The sequence below is a fragment of the Calypte anna genome, chromosome 3 (assembly GCF_003957555.1).
Source record: "Calypte anna isolate BGI_N300 chromosome 3, bCalAnn1_v1.p, whole genome shotgun sequence".
In the NCBI taxonomy this organism is placed as follows: domain Eukaryota; kingdom Metazoa; phylum Chordata; class Aves; order Apodiformes; family Trochilidae; genus Calypte; species Calypte anna.
In genome coordinates, this window is record NC_044246.1 from 109,543,249 (window position 1) to 109,565,659 (window position 22,411).

General features: G+C 39.8%; 1 protein-coding gene across 2 annotated transcripts in view; it reads left to right on the forward strand.

The window, feature by feature from the left end:
- CLIC5 (chloride intracellular channel 5) overlaps positions 1–20,414 on the forward strand; it is a 79,041-nt gene extending 58,627 nt beyond the window's left edge. For both annotated transcript variants that reach the window (XM_030448365.1, XM_008499831.2), the window contains exons 5-6: positions 15,061–15,242; positions 17,482–20,414. In XM_030448365.1, coding sequence (XP_030304225.1) covers positions 15,061–15,242; positions 17,482–17,649 — 350 coding nt within the window. In that variant the 3' untranslated portion in view covers positions 17,650–20,414. The remainder of the gene's footprint in view (positions 1–15,060; positions 15,243–17,481) is intronic.
- The last annotated feature ends 1,997 nt before the right edge of the window (positions 20,415–22,411 follow it).

Consider the following 22,411-nt stretch of genomic DNA (forward strand, 5'->3'; position numbering starts at 1 on the left):
ACAGCAGCTTGCAAAATAAGTTTGCTTGAGTAATAACTTTTTGAAAGTTCTCCTCAAAATCATGCTGGCTGGAGGCCCAGAGACATCAATATTCTGTCTGGTACCAGTGACAGCTTTAAGGACTGATGTCTTTTGACCCGCCAAAACTAAGAACTGAATTTTTATGCCATTGGAAGGAAGAATTTTTCATTTTTAAAAAAATTATACAAACCACCAACTTAAACTCATAACTATGTACCTTATGAGGGAATGTTTCTGAACTTCCCTATCGTTTTGGGTTTTTTTCTTCCTCTAAAACTTTGCTAACTAAGGTGTGAATATTTTGTGATGGAAATTTGAAAAATAATATTTGAAAACAATACAACACTAAAACTCTATGTAGATCCAGATGTAGTCAGACTGCAAGCCCTCTAAGGTAAGGAACTTGGTATTCTTGATGAGCAATCTTACAGGCAGCCATTCTGGGGACAGTAAACATTTACAATTAATACACTAGCAGACAGAATTTTCTGACTCATCTGTGCTGAGGTAGCTTTGAAACAATGGCAAAACATAGGGAGGGAGTGAAAAAAATGGAAGGATATGTCCTTTTAGATAAATTCAAGACAGAGAAAATGCAAAAGTCTAATAATCATCTGGCAATATATACTCCAGTTAAAGATGTTAATGATATGCTCAAATTAAGACTTGTTCTCAAGCTTTTGCTGAATCAGGGCCTATATGCACAGGCCAGGCTTAGCCTGAAACAGGAACAGTAGCTGGCAGATGCTCTTCTTTAAGAGGGAATTATTTCCCCTGTGTGTTTGAATATTCCTCCAAGTGCTGCTGGCTTTACTGGGATGCTTTGTTCTGTTTCCCAGCCCAGCTCCCATGCTTGCACACAGGAGCAGTAGCACAGCTGGAAGTGGATTAGAGCAATCTGGCAGCAGCAGCCCTGAGAGGAATTAAGTGCCTCACCACTGGAATGGGAGGCCTCGATTGCATTATTATTTAGAATTGAGTTTTAACTTCATTGCTCTATGGTTTCACACTGGTGGGTAATTCCCCTCATTGAGATATCAATGGTGCATCTTAAGAACGTTCTCCTCAGCAAGGACTTAGGAGAAGTTCTGGCCTTACTCAGTAAAGTACCCAAAAGTATACAAACTACTGGCCAGATTGAAGAACCCAACTGGTTTAATTGTCCTGAGAAGACTGTTCACAGACTTATATTTAGCTGTTGCAGAGCAAGCTATCACATGATAGAGAGCCCAGTAACTGGCTCCTGGAAGTCAGTTTGCAAAACTGTGGATGACTTCAAAGGGAGAAGGATTGGCTTGGAATCTGTTTTTCCCAAAACAGATTTTTTGTTTTATGCATTCAAATGTTCTTCGTAAAATAATAGGGGAGAATGCGACACAAATGAGAATCAGTGCTGCTAATTTTCTCTATTAAATCAGATCCTTAGTAGTTGGCCATTAACTCGCAAACAGTGCCGGGAATAAGATGATTAAATGCAAATTGGAGGCATAATTCTTTTCTAAATATCCTGATTCTTCTGATGGCAGAAAAAAATTTCAGAATTTCATGGAGCTTGAGGCTAGAAGAAACTTTGGGTTATTTGCTATGACTTTCTGCAAATCACATTCTAGTCAATTTTGCCCATTGAGCAAGAATATTAATATTCCATCCTGTAGAGTGTAATTTGGTTTGCATCAGAGCAGAGAATAATTGAAGTGTCTTTGATGCACAACGTACCTCCAAGGAGGGAATTTAGTGGATAAGAGAGGACCAGCTGGTGGTAATAGCTATTGCATATTCTGCATCACAGAGGAAGGTGAATCCCAGTTGATCAGCTGAAAACCAAACATTCCTGGCCCTTAATCTGGAATCAGGATGACTCTGAACATGTGAGGAAGGCATCTACTCAGCAAAGCTTTCTGCTCTACTCCAAAGCATTAGTCCAACAGTTCTCATCTCTAGCAGAGACTGACCTGATGGCCATGGATAAACCCCATTAACACATCTGATTAATTGGATACTGGGAAAAAAGGCACTGTGACTTTTGCAAGCATCTTACTTCTTGAAGCATGAGATTTAGTTATAACCATTATCTCAATGTTAAGTAGCAACTTATCTGTGACATGGATGGTGGTACAGTCAACAGACTCCAAGACCAAAAAAATTGGTTTAGGAATTTTAAAATGCCATGACCTGCCCATGTGACTCTACTCCCCTCCCAGTTTATCCCATTTCTGCCAGAACTGGATTCAAGCCTGCCTTTTTTAGTCCCTTTACAAACACCTCAAAAAGAATCACCAGCTCCCCCTCTCTCTCTTTGTTCTTTAAACAGTGCTTTGGTTTGGAAACACAGGAAGCTTGCCCCAAACCCAACCATTAGACCCTCTCACACCTTCATCTGCAAAGCTGAAGAGCTCCCTCTCACTTCCCAGATGTTTTGTCCACAAGTGACCATCTGTGCACCTTGGCCTCTTAGCCTTCCCTGCAATAATCTGAATAAACTCCTCAAACCTGACATTTTGAGGCTTGGTCCCAGTCCCTGAGCACTGTCTTATTGTTCTCCTTTGACCTCTTGCACCAATTTTCAAAGCCTTTTTTAACTGGGGATACCAAAACTGGGAAAAATGTTCCTAATACTTATTGCAACAGTAAAGTTGCAAAAGAGGGAGAATGCCCTCCCTAATAGTACTTGAAAAATTTTTATAGCTGCATAGTTAATTATAATTCTTTTTGCTTCTGCTCCTTTTAGAGAGGCTAAGTTCAGGCATAATCATGATGATCTCTAAGTCATTTCATGGGGCTTGAAACAAAAAAATCTGCAAAGCAGAGAGACAATGGAAAAGATTTAAGATGTGAGTCATTTGTAAATCTCATCGTCTCATGTTTTTTGTATCTAAGTAACAAGTTTTGAACACAAAGGGCAGAAAATACTGGAATCATTAAACCAGAACAATCTCAGACTGAAATTTGCTAAGTGAACTGAAGGATTTGAGAACTCAGGAAGTTTTAAAACTCCATCCTTGGGCACTGCTAGCTGCACATTGCTGCTTTTCCCTCTCAGGTGTCTTTACTTCAGTGCTGCTGAAGTTAAATCATGAACCTGAAATATGTGGAGTGCAACTAAGATTATCCTGGTATAACCAAAAGCAAACTTTATTCCTGTGGATTCCTGGGACTGAAAGAAATTGATGTTAAAGGTGCAAGCACCAAGGGCCTCCAGAGGAGCAATTTTCTTTGTTTCAATAGTAGAACACAAGGGGTCCCCACAGCACTGTCACTAAAGGCTGGTTGTGCTCTACCAAAATCTGACTTTTATTTTAATGCAGTTGGTTTTTGTAGTCAGTTAATGTGGTTAGTTTTAATTTGTTAGTCCCAGAATCACCTTGTTTGTTCTGTGCTGGTAAAACAAAACTTTACACTCAGAGTAAACACATGGCATCTCAAATATCAAGATACCGGACTGATAATCTCATACTCTTAAGTATGTGTGCTCATAATCTGCAGGGTTTGATGTGCTGGGTTTTTTTCTGAAGTTTCTGATGCAAATCAGCTGCTGCTTGTCTGCAGCTGGTTTAGGGACACCTGCAGAAGACTAGCACCAAAGGGGTCAGGATTAGGCCCCTGGGGACATGCCTTAGAAATGATGCTTGTCACTTCAGTGCTGCTACACAGGTAGGAGGATTTGTGAAATGCAAGTTAGGTACTGTTCTTCCTGGGGCACTTGTAGGCCAGTAGTTTTACATCCACTTGCTTCCTACCCTCGGGGTTGTTTGGACTACTAACAGACTTGGAAATTAACCCTTCTTTTGGTGTCATTTGAACACCTGGGTTATCTTCTTAAAAAGAAAAAAAAAACCCAAAACATTTGAAGGTGTTCCAATTTCTTTCTTCATGATAACATTACAAATATTACATTTATTTCTTGCCTTCACGGTGAAATGTAGAAAAATGGGAAGGGAAAAGGAGGGAATATGAATCTAGAAACAAATCAAAACAAATTTGCTACAAGCTAGAAAAATAGATTTAATTTTCTTTTTAAATACATTATCAGTTACCTGTTTCACAGTGTTTAATTTGAAAGTAGGACAGATGGCATCACTAAAACAGAATGATGCTTCTTTGTTTTGTTGTATTTGCAGTTTATCCTCCTCAGCCTGAAATGTATGTCGATGGCTGGTACAGCACTGCCTTTGCCAGAGTAAAGTTTGTGGCTGAAGAGTGCTATTATCCTTATATTGTATACAGGAAGTTGAAAGGCATAGAATTAAAATAATATAATATAATATAACATTTTAATATATTTTAACATTTATATATATAGGAAGAAGAGACTCAATTCTCCTAAATCCAGGTAACCTCTTAACACTTGGATCACTGTACTCTGTCTTAGTAAAGGATGCCTGGAATGTCAAGACGTCAACCTCTCTGAGACTGAGAAAGACCTTCTGTGGCATTTTGAGAGAGGTCTGTCAAAATATCCCCAAATTTTGGGATGATAGTCTAATTGATTAAAGCACATCATCAAGGTTATGTAGATGGGGTGGGGAGGGAAGGGGAGTAATAAAGGAGAGATCCTTTCACCTAAGTTTGTCTAGAAGTTCTACATTAATCATCCAATACTCAGTGTCTTGTGATCAGTGGAGAGGAACATTAATCCATTTCTAAAGGGCAGTTTGATTTATCATAAAATACGGATCTAAGTTTGGGAGCACTTCCTTTAGAGATGCCTGTTTTTCATTGCTATCTATAAAGGAGACTTCAACAGCTAGTTTGGACTAATTGCCTAACACTCAGATGGCTAAAGTTAGGCAAAGTGAATCTTATCCATAAGTAAATAAATAGATTTCTGATGAGTCTCAATTTCTAAGGCTGCTTTGGGTATCTAATGTCTATTTTTCAGCTCCACGTTCCTCTGAATTCTGGCTGAAGTGCTCCTGGTGTTCAGAACCTCTTTTTTTTTTCTCACTGGATATACACACCACACATGTGCCAACACATTTGTAAAATATGTACCTATTTATGCCTGGCTGAACCATGTCTGAAAGGCAGCCTATGGCCTATGTTGTGTGGCTGTTTGTGTCTGTGCCCCCTGTGTCCATGTGTCTTCTCCCATCCCTGCTGTATGCTCACCTGAACCCTGGTCAGGAGTTAAACTCTTTTTTCAAGTCCCACCCTTGAATGAAACAGAGTTATGAACCCCATTCTCCCAGGAGAAACCCCTAGCCTGGAAAGCAGAGTTGATGAGTAAGAGAGACTAATTATTTCTCCTACTTACACAGCCAGGTATTCATTCATTAAGTGAGTCGAAACAGATCACAACTTTTCAGTGTGGTTGTATGGGCATCTACCTTTGTTGTGGGAACACCCTCAAGTCTCTGTTTCAGTGAATATTGAATTAGTTATCTAGAGTGGAACATCTTTAATAGGAGAGGTGACTCAGCCCAGAAACTCCCTTTTACCCCAGAGTGTCTCTTCTAGTGACTGCCCACTCATCTGCCTCTCAATATAGATGCTGCTCAGAGCTGGGGATTTTACAAGGCAGAAACATGCCTGCAAAGGATGTTGCAATGCTCAGACTGGCAAAGTACTTGCCCTTTGTGGAGTAAGCTCTAATATTTAAGTCTCTTTAGGAAAAAAAAAAAAAAAAAAAAAAAAAGGAGGTTTTATCCTACATCACTTAGGTGAACTGTGAAATTATATTCAAAAGTAAGGATTCATCTTGCTTAACTTCACCTCTCTGTAAGTTAGATGTCTAGTCTGAGCTAGTCCTTCAGGCTTGGTCTATTATTCATGCAGAGAGAAGGGCATGTGTGGAGTGAGTCAGACAAAGCTTAAAGTCCTTCCAGTATCTGAAGAGGGCTACAAGAAAGCTGATGAGGGACTTTTTAGGATGTCAGGGACTGATAGAACTAGGGGGACTGGATTCAAAATAGAGGAGGGGAGATTTAGATTGGAAGTTAGGAAGAAGTTCTTCACCGTGAGGGTGGTGAGACACTGGAACAGGTTGCCCAGAGAAGTGGTGAAAGCCCCATCCCTGGAAGTGTTCAAGGCCAGGTTGGATGGGGCTTGGAGAAATCTGATCTGGTGGGAGGTGTCCCTGCCCATGCAGGGGGGTTGGAACTGGATGATCCTAAAGGTTGTTTCCAACCCTGAAAACTCTATGAGTCTCTGATTCTAAATCAAGTGTTTCAGGCAGATGGAAGGAATTGCCCTCTGGAGATTCTCAGTGCCTCCAAACAGGGAAAGGGAACCTACAGAACCAGCTGGGACTGGAGGGACACCTGACTCTTAATGGCTAAACAGAAGAAATCAAGGCAGCACTTAAATCCCAGGGGTTCTGTGGAAATTACAGGAGGGAGATAACCTGTTCAATATGTAATACAGTGGCGAACGTATTGCAGTCACAGCTTCTCCATGTAAGTAGGGCTAATCTGTCTAAATTAAAGTGGATAAATAATAAATAAATAATGAATATATAAACAATACTCTGTTGAGCCTGCCTGCAAAAATGAGCAGGATGAAGAAAAGAGAGAGTGAAAATATGAAGCCTTGGTCTTTAATCAGACTGTCAGACTAGTAGAATGACATTATTTTCTTACCTTAAATTGCTGTTTCTTAGGTGGTTTCTCTCTCTGACCAGAAAACAGTGCTGCGTCTTATATCAAACTCTATGAATCTGGAAGTGATCAGGAAAGGTGGTTTGTTTTTTCAAAGGGAAAATAAATCTCAGATTGTTTGTGTGAGAGGGTGAATATTTATGCACTGTTCCCCCTTTTCCCTCATTGCATATTTCACCAAGTTAATTTTCATGTGTTACAGGATAAATCTTACTGGAGGGCAGTGGAGGAAAGCAGTAAAAAGGAAAAGCATCAATCAGTGATCCAGGGTAGCAGCAGGAATTGTTGTTCATTTTTGTACATGGATCATTGTTTGTTGAGCTTGCCTGGGCTTGACAATTAAGAAACTTGCAGTTCTGATGAGGTCAGTCCCAGGTGGTTCCAGATGATGGCTACAAAAGTCATTATGTTGCTGGGCTTTGATGACTTTGATGCCTTTCTGTCACTGTGCTTTCGGTGGTATTCACTTATGAAGAGGGTCATATGTATTTTACTTGGGCTTGGAGAAAATATTTTGTGACAAAATGTTTATTTGACAAAAAAATGGCGTGGGTGGTGTGAGTAACCTGGGTTATTGGCAAATGTGGGTTGATTAGGGTGACTAATGACTTGTTTTGAATAGGAAAAATATTTTATCTTAAACCTTTTGAAACAAAAGGTTCAAAAGGTTCTCTTTTTAATTTGGAAATTACATGTTAATTTTGAAGATTAGAAACATTTTAAAAGTGATGCAAAACTTATTGAATGTTTAGGCACGACTGACTTAACCAGCCTTCCCCAGCCACAGCTTTCTTTTTGTTTTCATGTTTGTTTGGAAATCTTGTGTTATTTTGCTTTAAATCTGATAAAAAACATGTACTGCCTTTGCTGTCTTAACATAAATCAAATAGTTTTTATGTTCAAATGGGTCAAAGAATCATTCTTATTAATCTTGTGCCCTCCATGCTTTGAATCTCTTCCCATAATAACTCTTAAGTAAAATCCTCATTCTGCAAAAGGTTCCACTTGGACACATAAAATAGGAGTCATTTCACCTAATTTTAGCTGTTTTAAATTTAGGTAACCAGTCTGCCTGTTCTCAAAAAAAAAAAAAAAAAAAAAAAGAAAAGAGAGAGGCTTCTCTAGTGGTAATTCAGCTTTTCCTAGTCTACTATTTTAGGATGGAATGATTTGCCTTCCAGTGGCTTCTTTAGGCCACAGAGATTGGCTTTTATGTGCTTTGTCTGCTTTGCTATTTCTCGTCATCCCAGGATTAAACAAGGAAGGAAATATTTGGAGTTCAAGGAAGGGGAAGAAGAGTCCTTGCCTGACCTCTGCAAATGCTGTGGGTGTGGGCAGTCTGAATCAATTTTGCTTTTTCCAAACCATTTTTGTTTTACTACTTTCTAGTTTCTTTCCATTTTGCTTCAGCCTTATTTGACCCACAGAAAGTAGGGATGGAAACGACCAATGACGCTGGAAGTTTTATGGCAGATATTATGTAGGAGGTCATATTAACTGATTATAAGAGTCCCTTTTGGTTTTAAAAGCTGTTGGAGAAATCCTAAATCCTCTGAAGTCAACAGCAAAACTTTCATGGGCTTCAACATGGCCAAAATGTCACACTGGGTACCTAGTAATGAATTCTCATCAGCTGACCCTCCCCTTGACTTGCAGGATTGCTCTGTGCATTACATTTTCCAATGTTTTGTTCAGTCGTGTTGTAGGTACTTCAAGACACAAGGATTTCTCTTTGTGCCCTGGAAATAGTTGCACAGGCTAATAGCTGAAGGAAGTTTTTGCTTGAATAGTTAAGTCACAGAGCCAAAATCTGTTCTTGGTTGAACTGGAGTAAATATGGAATAGCTTGTTGACAATATGGAGTTACTCCTTTTTATGTCAGTGTAACCGAGAGCACAATTTTGCCAATTATTAACTTTTGTTACATTATTTGTGTTTCTGTGCATGTCAGGATTTGTTAATCTCATTGTTCAACATCAAGTAACCTTTTGCTGAAAACAGAGCGTCATTGTGAATTAGGTATCATCAACTAAATTGAACCTCACCCTGTGCATTTGACAGATGGTAATACATTCATTAAGTGCTCTGTGGTTGCTTTGAGGTTGGAAAGTGCTATTTTTCTGGCTTCTAACTCAGGATTCTTGAGCAAAGTTGTATAAAAGCATAGTTTTTAAGGGAGAAGGAAAATCACAGAGCTCGTGAGGGTTTTTTTTATTAAAATCTTTATTTATTATTGGTGGGATGACATGGCAGGAATGTGATTTCTGTAAGTTGACTTTGGCTATGTAAATAGTCCATGGCAGAGTAAAGAACATTTAGAGAGATGGTTCCAGCACTGATTTTGCATATACACAGGTAGAACTTCTTGCTATTTGAAGTTACATTAGATACTTCACTGTGGAGGCAAAGGATGCTACTGCCTTTTTGCTCAGTGATTTCACTGTCCAGAAAGATGGTTTCCAGGGGTTCAGACACTGCATCTATTGCAAAGGTAACCTGATGACAATACTCCTCTCACAGACCTCCTCACATTTCATAGAATCATAGAATAATTAGGGTTGGGAGGGACCTCTGAAGGTCATCTGGTCCAAACCCTCTGCAATAAGCAGGGACACCTTCAACTAGATCAGGTTACTCAGAGCCTCTTCAAGCCTCACCTTGAATATCTCCAGGGATGAGGCCTCAACCACCTCCCTGGGCAACATGTTCCACTTTTCCAGTACCCTCAAGGTAAAGAACTTTTTCCTAACATCCAATCTAAATCTACTTTTCTCTAATTTAAAGTAATGTAGATTTGAGATCTGTAAATTCATGCTGAAAGTCTGCAGACTGGAGATGGAATTGAAGGTACAAATTTCAAGAGACAGAGACACATTCTAAGGCATAGAATAGAATCATAGCATCATTTATGTAGGAAAAGACTTCTCAGATCATTGAATCCAACCATAAACTCAGCACTGCCAAGGACACCACTAAACCATGTCATTAAGTACCACATATACACATCTTTTACATATCTCCAGGGATGGTGACTCAGCAGCTTCCCTGGGCAGCCTGTTCCAGTCCTGAAAATCCTTTCAGTAATGACATTTTTCCTACTATCCAATGTAAACCTCCATTGGCACAATGTGAGGCCATTTCCTCATGTTCTGTTGCTTCTTATCAGGAGGAAAGACCAATCCCCATTTCCCTATGACCTCCTTTCAGGTAGTTGTAGAGAGTGAGAGAGTCTCCCTTCAGCCACCTTTTCACCAGGCTAAACAACCCCAGTTCTCTCAGCTTTCCCCTCAAGATTTCTCCTCTGAACCCCTCTCAAGCCTTATTGCCCTTCTCCAGACACGGTCTGGCACCTCAATGTCCTTCTTGTAGTGTGGGGCTGAAAACTGAATGCAGGACTTGAAATGTGTCCTCACCTATGCCAAATAGTTGAAGTTACATTAGATACTTCACTGTGGAGGCAAAGGATGCTACTGCCTTTTTGCTCAGTGATTTCATCGTCCAGAAAGATGGTTTCCAGGGGTTCAGACACTGCATCTATTGCAAAGGCAATAGATGGCATTCAATGCCCTAGTCCTTCCGGCCACACTATTTTTGATGCAGGCCAGGATGCTGTTGGCCTTCTTGGCCACCTGAATACATTGCTGGCTGATGTTCAGTTGGCTGTCAACCAGGTCCTTTTCATCTGGGCAGCTATACAGACACTCTTCCCTAAGCCTGTAGCATTGAATGGGATTGTTGTGACCTGGCCCAAGTGCAGGACTTGACACTCAGCCTTGTAGAACCTCATGCAGCTGTCCTCAGCCCATTGATCCAGCCTCTCAGAGCCCTCTGCAGAGCCTTCTTACCCTCAGGCACATCAAATCTCCCTCCCTACTTAAGTGTCATCTGAAAACTTATTGAGGGTGTCCTCAATCCCCTCATCTTCAATAAGATGATAAAGAGAACTGGCCACAACACTGAGTCCTGGGGAACACCACTTGTGATAGGCCACAAACTGAGTTTAACTCTGTTCAGAAAAAGTCTCTGGGCTTGGTCATCCATTAAGTTTTTTACCCAGCAAAGAGGGTTCCACTTGGTCTTGTATTATTGAATCCTCCATCCTAACATTACCAAGGCAAAGCAAGGCTGAGATTGGACACTTCAGGAAAAGTTCTCCTCTCAGCTGATTTAGGCATCACCTAAATCAAGCATAGAAGAGAAGACTCCACTGCCTACAGAGGAAGCTCAGGGTGTCTAATTTAAAACTACTTATTTAAAACTACTATTTAATTTACTCACTCCAGGGAAAATTAATCCCAGCAATTGACTTGCAGTGGAGCCTCAGCTGCTATCAGCAAATCTATTTAGTTATTTAATGATGTTTCCAAGAGGATAAGTTGCCAAGGGAATTTGCTGCTTAGCCATTTCTGAAATTCACAGTGGGTAGGACGTTTGCAAGTGGGGAATTAGTCACTTTTTAGTTAACCACATCTGTTTAAATGTCTTCATTTGGTCCATTGCTGTGGTATTCACAAGGCCCCTGCCCTGGTGAGTGCCTGTTGTCCCTGTGTTCTTGGTGGACAAAACACTTAGTTATCCAATTTTTCCCAAAGCAGCCATGCTATGGAAGGTTTAGACTGAAATCTTTGGGTTTTTATGCTGGGTTTGGCTCAGTCATATGAAATACGATAACTCTTTCCTCTTCAGGAGTCCCAAAACCTTGAGAAGATGTAGGATATTCTGAGGAGGTTATAGTTATACTTAGAGTTTTCTGAGTTTTTCTGACCTTCACCTGTGGTGTCAGCCTTCAGTCACAATCCACTGAATGAAGAATTATCTATGGAAAATGAAACACTTCAACAGGAGAGTTGCACAGCTCACCTGGTACTCTACTGGTGAGTTCACCTCTGGCAGATCTGGGCTGACTTCACATTGCAAAAGCATTTGAAACTCAGTCTTCCACTTTCCAGAATACTGCTCTCCCTATACAACTAGTAAAATCACTACCCTTCCCACAGAGTTTTTTGTAAGAAAAAACTGACCTCCTTTTGATACCTCTGTCTTCTGAGGGGTCACTGGTGGATTCAAATATAAGGTGGGTCCTCCCACCCATGCCAGTGTTAGACACTTGGCTCTCTCTGAGATATGGGCCTCTTGCTTCAATATTTTTGAGACTTTTTTACACATCTTTCTACTCTGAGTGGGGATTTCCCTCAAGAAACCTCAGACTTGAAATCATAAATCTAAATCACATAAATCTAAATGTGTCAGGGCATCTAGAAATTAGCATTTGCAACGTGTTAAAAACCTCAGCCTGTGCACCTAAACTCCATTTGAAATGTCACTTTTTAGGATGTTAATTTTCTTAGCTTTTCAAAATTCCATCACTACTCATTTGGAAGAAAGGCAATTCTCCTTCATCCACTTCTATTTTTATGGCTATTCCAAGAGACTTAATAAGATCAGAAGAGTTTTGATTAATAAATCAGTGTCATTGGATTCATAACCAGTGATCCAGTTCTTGACTATCAGGTTATGAGGTGATCCTGACCATGTGATGATTCACCAGGAGATCTCAGGATCCTGTGGGTTCCAGCAGAGCCTGCAAATTAGGTCATGGGTGCATTGAAGCCTGAACACACACATGTTTCTGGCCTAAAGCTGTTGTATGCCAGTGCCAAGTATGAATTCAGATAGATGTTTTCCCCACTGTCACAAATAGGCTTCACTCCAGGCATTGTTTTTGAGACAGCCATGACGCACTTTGATACATCAAGAAAAAAAACCAGAAAAAAAACCAAACAAAAAAAAGCCAATCCTAATAAGTTGCAGAAAAGTTACTTTAACCACAGATCACCTGATGCTCCTGCCTCCCTACACACACTTAACTGACCCATGGGCCATATAAAGTAGTGTTGGTACTTCTACAGATGACTCAGAGAACTAATGGTCCTAGTGGGTGAAGGCAATACTGGAAAACACTCAGCATTAAGCCTCTTCTCTAAATTCTGAATGTGCAAATTGATTTTAATTACAGCAACTCAATTCTATTGTCTCTCAATCGATTCATTGTAAAAGGACACAGTCTGTGGCTGACCAAGGGAAGGAGAACCCTCTATTCAACAGGTGCTACGGGTCAAACCAAAAAGAGATTGCTAAATCTTGTGAGTGTTGCCACATGGGGGTATATTACAGGCTATGCTGTTATTACCCTTCAGCAGAAGTTGTGTGGGGGAGCACAGCTGCAGACGATTAGAAACCACTGCCAGCATCTGACAGCAGAATGTCAGTGTCAAAATTCAATTTGAATTGATTAAATAAGGGATGGCAACACTTTTTTATTTTATGGATGGCAGCACTTCAGTCGCTTTAGATGCTCTGCTTTCAGAAATTAAATTCTTTCACTCCCTGCTATGTTTGTTGGGGTGTTTTCACTTGGATCACAGTCATTTCCCCAGTCAATCAATTAAGCCAGGGTTTGCCACTGTGTCTAAGAGCCAGCCACAAAAGAGCTGGGATGGTTCCCTGGGGCTTGGCCAAGAGGCTTCAGTGGGAGCAAGACATCAGGCTGCTTAATCTCACTCCCACCACTGGCACAAGGTTTAATGGATGTTAGGGCAGCAGAGAAGTCATGTTCTGTGGCGTTCAGCTCCTGCTCTCTCAGTGGCCCTCTATGTGCTGCCTTTCTCTCCGTGCCAAAAACACAAGGGGGGCTGACAGCAGAGACAGAGGAGCTACCTGTGCCAGCAAGCTGCTCTGTTCAGGGCAACCTGCAGCCTTTTGAAGGCTGGTGTTCTGGTCCATAAATATATTTATCTCCGCAGGCCTTGTAGAGCTGCACTGCTTGAGTAACCTGATGCAGTGAGTAGTCTCCCCTTTAGTTAAATGGCAGTAAGTTACTCAGAGATATAAGTTTTTACAGGATTAGGTCTTAAATGCTGACTCCAGGCCAGGTCTGTAGCAGGGATAAATCACTGCAGGTAATTTTCACCAGCTGAAATTATGGCCCTAAGCTTGTGAGTCATGTTGTTATTTTTTCACATTGTAAATTCTTGCTGTTTCTTATTTATATTGCTTTAGCACTTTGGGGCACTTGTCAGGGGCCAGAACCCCACCATGCTTTTCACCCTTCCAACAGAGATACAAAAGCCCCTTCTTGCCCCAGGATGCTTTTAAATAACATTCAAATCTGCCTACAGTCATTCAGTTTTCTCTGAGTGCCTGGTTGTGATCAAGTTTTCCTATTATCCTGCTGGTAATGCATAAAACCCCGAATTCTTTGCACAGGTTGATATTTTCAAATAAAAAATTGCACTCCACTGTATATTATGTCTGAGTGGTATTTTAAACCTGCAATTTGTTGGAGCCAGCAACAGTATGAGACATGGTCTTTAGTTATTGAAAGAAGAGGTCCAAAGACTCTCCTATGAGATACTTGTTTTGAGACTGAATTAAATCACAAAGAGAATTTGCACCTAACTTGAGCCTGAAGTGAAGGGAATTTTACAGTGGCTGAATATCTCATTTCTTTTGTGTAGCATTGTATTTAATTATTGTTATATTGCTTTCATTTCAGCTCCATGTTTTCCAGCTCCATAGAGTTCTGGTTAGCATCTCTGGCATTATTGCTATTGCCTTTAATTACTCTGCAAGGGGTTTAAAGTAAGATTACAACTTTTTATAACTGAAGTAATGTTAGAAAATTCCCATTTATTATAGTCTTACCTAACTGCTTAAGAAATAATGTGGTGTCATAAAGATCTCCAATTTACTTTGTGATGGCCTCCACAGACCAGAAGAATATGATAGGGTGTATGTGTTTTATTGGTATACCATCCAGACAAGCTGTTCTTTCCTTCCATGGGCTCTTTCACTATACTGGATTTTTCTGTATGTTTGTTAGGGTTTTTTTCTCTTTTTGTTTTGTTTTGGCTTGAGTTTTTTGTTTTGTTTTGGTTGGGGTTTTTTTGTGGGTTTTTTTATTCTTTTTTTGTGCTAGTCAGAAGAAAATATAGAATGATAGAATGTTAGGTTGGAAGGGACCTGAAGGATCATCTGGTCCAACCCTTCTGATACTATAGTTTAAATGAGATGTCTCAGCACCCTGCAGAGCAGAGACTTAAAATCTTCCAAAGTGGGGGAATCCCCCCCTTCCTCTGAGAGACCATTCCAATGTTTGACTGTCATGGTGAAAAATTAACATCTTCTGTCCAATCAGAATCATCCCATGTAGCACAGCTGTTTCCCATGTTCCCTTTTTTGACTGCAAGATGAGCTTCAACCTCAGGCAGACCTTGCTGAGTTACTTTAACATCAGACAGTGTAGGCATTGGAGGATAAATTAACAACAAAGACATGGTTCTTGGTTTTTTTTTTTCCAGACACAACCATAGTCTTTTACAATGAGTGTTTCTAAATAATTTTTATTTTCCCCTAATCAATTATTCATTACTTTTTGGCAAAGCCCTTGAAAGAGGCTTGGTGAAGGCTCTGAAGAAGCTGGATGACTACCTGAGAACCCCTCTGCCCGAGGAGATTGATGCAGACAGCACTGAAGAGGAGAAAGTGTCTAAACGAAAGTTTCTGGATGGAGATGACCTGACTCTTGCTGACTGCAACCTTCTCCCCAAACTCCATGTTGTCAAGGTAAAAGAAGTCACACAATGGTCAAACAAGCCTTAGCTGCCAATGGAGTGCCCTGCTCTGACAGCTTGAGCTAAAGCCAACATGTATTTCAGCAGAGGCATCTTAGGTCCTAGAAGAGCAGAGTTTAAAACACAATTTTCATCTTTAGTATTTCCTGAAGGTTAACTTAAGCAACTTTATATTTAATAAGTGGGGAAATTGTCCCATAGATAATCGTTGCCGGAGACAATATTAAGGTCTAAGTATCCCATCTCTTTGTTTTTACCCTGCTGCAAGTAACAGCATATTTCATATTAATTAGTTGCCATTATTCTTAAGAGAGATGTCAAAACTTTAGTCAGTTCTCACCCATTTGTAATTTAAAAGCAGCAGTCCATCTTTGGGGGGAATATTTGTTCCATCTGGGATGTCACACAGAGAAGTTGATGAATCAAAGTCACTGCTGAGGTCCAGGATTTAAGATGTACAATGAGCGATGCTATAGTGCAAAGAGCGTACATCATCTTGACTTCTAAATGTTGCATGTATTTAATTTATTGGATTACATGTTTCTTTAGAGTAAAGCAAGTACCTGGCAGACCTTGGCAAGCAAGAAAGTTAGAAATTAAAGCCAAGTCATGCATCTAATTTGACTCCATGAGCCAAAGTATAACTAAGTCTGTGAGCTGACTGAAAAAAAAAAAAAAAGTGCATAAGTCTCCAGGTAAGAAATGTAATAATATCCTCACAAGTTTAGCTCTTTGTTTGGCTCATCTTCATTGGTGACATTAGAGTCAGGCTATGCAAAATGCATATGTGGTCTCTTCCTTGTTCGTGTCTCCCTGGGATGAAATGAAAGATGTCAAAAGAGAATTCAAATGTTTCATAGTCAAGCATAGACATAATATATTGCTTGAAAAGCATTTTACAGATGGAAGAAAAGAGTAAATTATTAAAACTGTTTCATTTCATGGAAAATGTGCAAAATTGTGAATATCTTAACTTACTCAGCAGGTTTTATTTTACCTGTGTGTGTATGAAACCTTAGTGAGGGCAGCGATGCTTAATTAATTAAATCCAGTTTAGGACAGGATTTGGAGTTGCAAATACCAAGTGAATCCTGGTAGTAAAACCAAATCACAGTCATTTTTGAGAACATGACTGTCCTAAGAAATCTGAGATGGAAAACAGCTCGACCATGTGCTTTAAAAATCAAGTGAACCTCTGTGGCACATATGTATGTAATTTATGCCCAGCAACAATTTTATACTGTCAAAAAAATTAGAGATTGGAAGCACTCATTAAATCAGCTAATCCATCCCTTCCTATCAGCTAGTTCATTCTGTCACCACAGGATTATTCTATATGGTATATCCTTACAAGAAAACTAAAATATCCCAGTCCAGCAAGCTACTTAACCAAGCAACTAGCTTCAAGCACAGCTTGGCTCCTTTGACTTTGGTGGGCCTATATAGGTGCTTAAAATTAAGTATGTGCTTAAATATTTTTCTGAATAAGAGCCTGAGTGTTTTTAGAAATCAGAAATTTCCCTTGATAGACAATATCCAAGTCTAACTAGTCTTGAAGTAGCCATCCTCTCCCCCAGTTTATCCTAACACTCCTGCTTTTAATGTCTGCTTGGTTTCTCACTCATGGCACCCATACTGCCCTGAATTTTTCCCTTGCATGAACTTGCTCACAGCCTTCCAACAGCTGTAGATGGTGACATCCTCTGCCACTGTTGGCCAAGCAATATGTTACATATATAACAGTAGAAATATACTATATATAAAATACAGTGTTAAATGCCAAGAGAGTAGTTAATGTGAAACTCTGTTCTATATTATTTTTACTAAGCCTTTTCCCTTGAATATATCTTTCTTTTTCATGAATCAGCTAATGAGCTCTTTCTAATGTGATATCTCATCTTTCAGTGATGTACATAAGACTGGTAAACACCAGCAGAAAAAAAACCATGGTAAGATTAATGAAATTCAGTTACCATAAAAGTCATAATTTGGTGACTATTAATTTAGAGTGTCCTTAGGACAAGGAGCATCCTTCCAATATAGGGGACAACCAACAGTCACTTATCAGGCTTCTCTATATCAAGCCCCCGAGTCAACAAGCATTTCTCTCCTTTGCTATTAATTATGGGACTAGAAAGAGTAGGTAGCCCTCCAACAAGGAATCTGAGGACATATCACCAATGAGATGATTTTTTTTTAAATTTTTTCCCCTTCTTTTATCTTTGGTTTAGATTGTTACCAAGAAATACCGCAACTTCGAGTTCCCCACAGAGATGACGGGGCTGTGGCGGTACCTGAGGAACGCGTACGCCCGGGATGAGTTCACCAACACCTGTGCAGCAGACAAAGAGATTGAGCAAGCATATGCAGATGTGGCCAAGAGGCTCAGCAAGTCCTAACTGACCTCAGCCCTCATGTCTCAGTCTCCCCTTTTACAGACTCTTCTCCTTATTGCCTTAAGATTTACTTTCTCATTGCGCTCTCTGGTTGGCATCCCTCTGACTTCAGCTCTTCAGGTGTATTGGTCAGGGATTAATCCACTTCTCACTGGAGAAAAGAGAAAGCAGCTCTAGCAGGAGGTGTGGAGACCTTTTGAAATCTGACCCTAAGATCTGGCTCAACTAGTATTATTTGCAATCAGTATTGGAAATGAGTGCACTTCATTAGTTTTCTTGTTTCATGTCAGGGGTGTGTCACCACCTGTATCCTTTGGCAGGTTAGAAATCAGCTGAAGTTTCAAATAAGAGAGTTAGGATCTGTTTTTTCTGTAGCTGATTTCAAGGGTGTTTTTTCTCCCAGTGGTATTGAGATCCCTGAGGCAAGAGCAAAATATAAGAGAAATAGAGGGCAAAAAAGAGAACTTGACCCTGAAGAAGAAATACCAGTAGCAGTTGTATTTTAAAAAACTCTCTGAATATTCTGTCTTAGAAGGCCCAAGATTTTATAGGGTGTTTATTTTTAACTTGGCGCAAGTGGGGGGAAGCCTGAGTGACTATGTCAGACTTGCAGATGCTATTTTGCATAAAATTTGCATGATGCTGTTGGATCCAAATGTTTGAAGTGAAAGAGGGTGAATGAGCCATTGAGCAGGCAGCCCTTGGAAGAGTGGGGCTAGTGCCAAAATGCCCAGTGGATCTGCTAGTTGGTGGAAAGACACAGACACAGCAGTAACAAGGGCAGCATATTGACTCCAGCAAATAGAGGGGAATTGGCACAGCTCACCAAACCACGTAAGATATTGTTGTCTTGACTGTATGGTTGCCAGTTCCTTGATAATTGCTATCTTGGGAAACTTGGATAAGCAGGAGAAAGCTGTCACTGCACACAAATCCCAGGCAGGGAAAGAGCTTTCTTCACATTGGGCTCCAGATGGGTCACTTTAAAACACTTATCACCACCAAGTTTTCTCTGAGAGCTTTAAAGAGGGCAGGCTAGAACAGAGAGAGCACATTTCCAGACAGAAATTCAGCAAGTGTGCTTGCAGAAATCCATATATGATGCCTTGGTCCTGCTCATCCAGGTTATAGTGATCCAGGTCACACAATTTGTAATTGGGATTGTTTTTCTAAAGCTGACAGTTTTCTTCTGTCTGAAGTGTCTGCTTGACACAATCTCCCTTACACTAGTGATTATTTGTGTATTACTTTAAGAAATTCAGAATGACACCTCTTTTGCATGAAACTCCAATACCCTAATGTGTATGAGGGTGCACAGGGCTCTTGATTTTCAGTTTTGGGGGGATTTAGGATTGTTTTCAAAGATAAAATAAAACTAAGCTGTCACCCAATGGGGCTCCCCTTCTGATCAGAGCTGTGAGAGCTGCACTGATTTGAGGGGACCCCCAAGCTGTGACCACAGGGATCCTTGCAGCAGGCTTGTTTGCAGCCAGGGAGCTGAAGGATGGGAGACAGCATTGAAAGCCAAGCTCTAGGGTGTGATGCTGATGACAGTCTGAAGCCATCCTGTTGCTTTGGTGGGACTATTCCATTTCCACACTAACCCAGCTGGGAGAGAATGGTGCTCGTTGACCGTGAAGATAGTTTGTGGTTTTACTATTGTTTCACATGGTCAATTTGTTTCGAACTTTCCAAAACCTTGGAAGAAAATCTATGAGCTCCCAAGTCTTCCCCTAGTATGGGCTTTGTTAGCAATGGCAAGACTGGAGGGCAAAGGCTTATGCTCTTGAAAATATTGTTGAGAGATCAGCTGGCTCAAAGAACACTATTAGCAGCCAGAAGAATCTAATGAGATTAGAAGTGTCTGCACAAGCACATGTGGCTTGTTAAAAGCATTTCTTCATGAGACTGGAATTATTTGTGATTTTTTAAAATTTTTTTTTCTCAATTAAGGCATTTATTTATTTATTTATTTCAACTGACTCAGTCCTTCCTGTCTTTTTTGTTTCCACTCAGCACACCAGTCAAGATGGCTCTGTCTGTTAGAAAACTGTTCTTAGCCATGCTCTGCAAATTCATATCTAGTGAAAATCCTCCTATCTGCTTAATGGTCACTGGGTTTTTCTTTACTTTCAACATAATTTGGCTTGGAGCACGCTGATCAACAGAATCTACATTTCTCTCAGTAGTCTTTTTCCAGGTTTGGACCTCAATAATTTGCTTTGCTTAATCACAGTTACAGAGAATCTTTGCATGAAGATGCAGAGGCAGACACAGGATCTTGCTTTGTGCCCACTCTATTTAGCTCCTTAAGGAAAATTGTCAAAGCATACAGGAGATTTTTCATATAGGGTAAGTGAACCATTTCAGGGTCTTATCTGATTTCTGTCTCTGAATCCTCACCAATTTACCAAATCCTATGGTTCTGAAATGTTCTAATATGTCCTTTTCCACCTTTGCTAGAAGAGGGCCATATCACAATCTCAGCAAGCTCAGATTACGTTTGTTTTAAAAAAAATATGTTAAAAAATGCTAAGTCTTATACCAAAAATAAAAAGCTGTTAGTGCAATAAACTTATTCGGACACGATCTGTCTAAAACCTTTTTAGGATTTCATTATAAAATATGAAAATCCCCAAACTGCTTTCCTTTTAATTAATAATGAAAAAAATCCTCAAAAATCTTTATTTTTCTAACAGTAACCCCCCAAATTTTAGATAAAATGTATGGATAGGTATGAAAAAGAATAAAAGGAACATGAAACTGTCTTCAGCTACTGTGCCTGTTCTTTGTGAATTCAAGTCTCATTCTGCATCCCAACATTGCATTTTACTCATAGCTCTGTTATAGGCTGATCCGAGACTGCAGACAGGCTCAGGCACTCCCTGACCTTTGTTTTGGATTGAAATACAAGCTCATGTTTTCAGACCTGTAACTTCTGCTCACCTTTGTGCTTTTTAGCTTTAGCCATAATCAGAAGCAGGAAGTGCTGAAAATCCTACATAGAAAAGTGTTTTTTTAAGATTTTGGTCTCACTTCTCAAAACTCAGGATCCATCACCAGTGAGCTATTAAAGGGCTCCAGACTCTTTTAGGCAGGGTATTTTTGGTGACCTTCTATTGTATTTAGAATTATAAGTAAGAAATATTAATCATACAGGATTGCATATCTACATTGGCAAGGCAGCATTTCTGAAAAGAATCTAAGTGACAAGACAGACATCACAGATTTACAATAACTTTGTTCATAAATTTCTTGCAAGATGTAAAGAAAGACATAGTGCAGAGGGGGAAGAAGCCAACAATGTGGATTTAATCATCTACATTTCAGAAATGCAGACCAAATGTCTGTAAAGATGTCCATTTCATCCAAACATTTCTTAGATATTTATTTCAAAGCTCCCGGTTCAGTCAATCCAACACTCCATTCATACTGGGGCTAATATTGATTTTTCTTCTATTAGCAGTGGCATGGGAGTGGTAGAGGATCCCAACCATTAGTTACTCTTATTTTCTCTTAAATTGTTTGAATTGCCCAGAGGTCATCTTGCTGCACAGGTATGACCAAAGGTATATCTGTTTCCAGACTATTTAAACAAGGGCTTCTGACAAACCTTTTTTTTAAAGTTATATAATGAAATTGCTTTATGAAGTCCAGTGTGGAATATAGGTATAAGCATGGCTTATACCAATGTTTGCATCAGCTGAAAGGCCACCACCAGGGAAGAATAACATCCTGTATCACAGGAAAACTACACAACTTTGTGCCCTACAAGAAAGTTCAGCTGAATTGCACATATTGGTTTATTTTGAATGTGCATTTATTTTATTTTCACCTCTACCCATCTTTCCTCCTCTTTCACCCCTGCTAAACTTCAGCTTCAAGTTATCCATAAGCATTCTGCCATCTCCTCAGTGCTAAGTAGCAAGGTTTCCATGGATGGGCACACAGGGAAGTGTCTTTAATCCATCTGGTGGCATGAAACCCTAAGGTCACTGCTTCCAGCTCTGCTCCCATCACTCTGCCAGCAGCAAAGGTGAGCAGCAAGTAGAAACTTTCTGCATGGACTGAGTTTGCTTGTTAGCTGAGTTTAAGGTATTGCAAAAATTTATTCAGTGGAAATACCATTTATGTGAAGCCCCAGAAGTACATGGAAACATCCACTTTTTAGCATGCATTGTTATTTTAAAGAAACAACATAAAAAGCAAACCCAAAGTCTTGTCTTCTCCTTCAAGTGTATTCTTTTAAACAGCAGGAAATTTGCATTTGTTTATTATTCTGTTAGATATCATAATTATTTTTTAATTGCTTTTGATATTAAGGAATATTTTTTCTGGTAAGGCTTTGCCTTTCTGCTGAATCTTTCATCTCTTCATTAATTTCTAATGTCTGCAATGACTTAGTAATTCCAGAGGAGGCAGGAAAGCTGTGAAGCTTGTACTTGTTGAGAAGTTGATGTAGGTAATGATTTTTTTGAAAAAACAGTATTAAAAGCATATTTTTAAAAAATATGTATTTTCATCAGGGATACTTTAACTAAGAGTGATGGACTGTTTGGTTTGGACTGGGATTTTCAGCACAAACCTGATCAAGCTGGCTCAGGTTAAGGTGGCTTTGAATAGAGATTTCCCTAGGATACACAGAGATGTTCCCTCTCAGTCACAAAATTTTGCATTTCCTTGGTCAGAAAGGATCTGATGGTTTAAATTGGCACTAAACCATGATAGCCTACTAATCAGGCTGAGGAAAAGGGGGTTCCATCCA